The following is a 2,687-nucleotide window of genomic DNA, read 5'->3' as shown; positions in this document are numbered from 1 at the left end:
TTGAGTTACTGTTGCTGTTCTATCAGCTCACACCAGTCTGGCCATTCTCCTCTGACCTCTGGCATCAACAAGGCATTTGCGACCACAGAACTGCCGCTCACTGGATATTTTCTCTTTTTCAGCCCATTCTCTATAAACTCTATAAAGATGGTTGTGCATGAAAATCCCAATAGGTCAGCACTTAAATCACCTTTCTTCTCCATTATGATGCTGAGTTTGAACCGCAGCAGATTGTCTTGGCCATGTCTATATGCCTAAATGCATGTAGTTGCTGCCATGTGATTGGCTGATTCAACAATTGCGTTAATGAGCAGTTGGACAGGTGTACCTAATAAAGTGGCCGGTGAGTGTGGAGCATCCATACCTGCTGGAATCAAGCTTTTGAATCACTTTGTGCCATTTAATGGAATTGAACTCAAGACTTTAAGCTACCCCTAAACAGCAAAACTGCAGAGTGAGGTCAGCCTGTCTTCATAAACCTTGGATAATTATGAAAATTCTCCAAATCAAATAGAGTAAACATCATCGCCCTGTAATCAAAACGGGGCTCCATCTTCTTCAGCATGATGTTCCTCTGTGTCTACAGGTATGAAACCATGGTTTTACCTGATTTTCTGTTCATCTTCAGGCAAGATCACAAATGGATCACAAATGAAGAAATGTATTCCATTACAGAGTACTTAGCTCCTAATAAGTTTAGTGGGAGTCATAATGATGACAAAAAGATAGAGCCAAACCATGTTGATAAAGCTGTTTCTCCCATGAAGTGTGAGACATTAGTGGAATGTCTGATAAACATGCACTAGTTCTTTCATTTTACTGAAGAACACTCCTCTTAATCAAATGGCATTACTGCAGACTTGTAAGACTTGTATGGAAGTGTGCAATTGACAGTGAATGTCTATTTAAGCCAGGCAACAGAAAGTGAAAATAACTTCATACAAAACTTACAATTAACCAGAGGTCTGCAGATGTGAAAGAGAAATTCATGTAATGATGAGATCCCTGCAGAAATCTTCAAGCTGAATGTGTATAGTGTAATAATGGATGTGAAGGCACACACAGTACTGTTATGTTCTGCAAACTCCAACCAAACATTGGTGGTTTATATGCAATATTACAGCTGGACCAAATTCACAGAAATAGAAACAGCTGATACAACTCAAAATGTAAAGCAGCCAAACTCAAATCAAGGCAGTTTTTGTCGTCAAAAGTAAACATGAACTTGCCAAGTATTTACCAGCAGCAACAATTTGAATGTATGGTGTCCCTGTGCTGTAGGAGTGTGCAGGGAGCAGGTTAAAGGGAGCACAGGAGAGGCTGTAGGTCACTGAACAGCTGTAGGGGGCGCTATAAGATCCCATCCATGAAGCTGGTGTCTAGTCGCTGGATGAGCACCCGAATGAAGGACATCTCCTTACGGGTGTTCTCAAAGATCACCCTGGGATCATCTGACTGGCAACGTAGACAGTTAGGAGCCATGACCATGGCCAAGTTGTTCACATCCATCTTGGTAATGGCTACATTGGGAGGTTGGGCAAAAACCTAAACAGAAAACACAATTTCATATCATTTGTGTTTTTTGACCAAAAGATACATTTTACAGCCAGGGTATTATAATTTCTTGCGTTTGTAGCTGATGGCCAATAGTTAATAGTGTATTTTATGATGCATTAGGGTCCACTTCAGTGGTCTGTGTGCATTTATAACATAAAAATCCACAAGAAACACAAGAAAATAACTTTTAGATAGCTGTCCACTGTAGTGACCTCTATGCATGAAAGAGTTAATTATAAGATTGTAAACAAGCATGAAAACCTAGCTGCTATAGCAAGCCAGTTAGCTCAGCACGTCTTTCATACCTGCTAAAGCCACAAAAGTGCTGCTGTCCCTTCCTACCTAATGTTCGTCATGAAGACTTGTTTAAAATTACCCAGGATTAGTTGAACACGTTGGCCAAAATATGTGTGTAATTTTACTATAATAAATATAAGTGCCAAAAATTATGAAGCAAAATGGAAAAAATATAGAACAAAGAATGCACGGAAGAAAATTGAGGAGTATCATTGGAAATACTGAAACTACCAAGAATACACTTAAGCATCAATGTATTACTGTTGAGAAACAGTTACTTGTTTCTCAACGGTAATACATAACCTGAAAATGCAAATTAGAGAGTCTGATACAGTGGTCAGCTTATAATAAATATGTTATTCAAGACCCACAATTTAATCAATGGCTAGAAAAAGGTTTAACAGCATTATGTGTAGTCCTTAAAGATGATAATTTTACAGGCTTCCAGGAACTACAACCAGAGTTTGCCCTAAGAACTGAAGATCATTTTAGTTACCTACAATTAAGGGACTTTTATAGCAAAGAGATTAAACATAAAATAGACCTCAATGAAAATGTGATGGTCAAAATGCTGATTGAAACCTATAAGAGTAAAAAACACAGAACAGTATCCTTATTCTATAATATTCGTTATAAAATAGAGGCACTAACACAACTAACACAATGGATATTAAAACAAAATGGAAATGGGAATTGGGACTTATATTAACAGAAGACGATTGGCTGAATATCTGGAAGACCCAAATTACAACATCCTCTTCTAGAATTTAGAGAAAACATTGTTGGAAAAATATAATCAGATTTTTTGTTAAACCCAAAATTACCAGTAAATT

The 2,687-nt window shown here is 37.7% G+C and overlaps 1 protein-coding gene across 2 annotated transcripts in view; it reads right to left on the bottom strand.

Annotated features, from left to right (window-relative positions):
• Positions 1 to 6: 6 nt before the first annotated feature.
• Positions 7 to 2,687, bottom strand: part of LOC103130571 (rho GTPase-activating protein 39-like) — an 18,948-nt gene continuing 16,267 nt past the window's right edge. The window contains exon 6 of one of the 2 annotated variants that reach the window (XM_016666022.1): positions 7 to 1,545. In XM_016666022.1, the coding sequence (XP_016521508.1) occupies positions 1,351 to 1,545 (195 nt within the window). In that variant the 3' untranslated portion in view covers positions 7 to 1,350. The remainder of the gene's footprint in view (positions 1,546 to 2,687) is intronic. The other variant, XR_001660308.1, reaches the window with a different exon arrangement.

The sequence above is a fragment of the Poecilia formosa genome, unplaced genomic scaffold (assembly GCF_000485575.1).
Source record: "Poecilia formosa unplaced genomic scaffold, Poecilia_formosa-5.1.2 Scaffold648, whole genome shotgun sequence".
Taxonomy (NCBI): domain Eukaryota; kingdom Metazoa; phylum Chordata; class Actinopteri; order Cyprinodontiformes; family Poeciliidae; genus Poecilia; species Poecilia formosa.
Note: the sequence above shows the minus strand (reverse complement) of the source record. Positions and strands in the feature narration are given on the sequence as shown.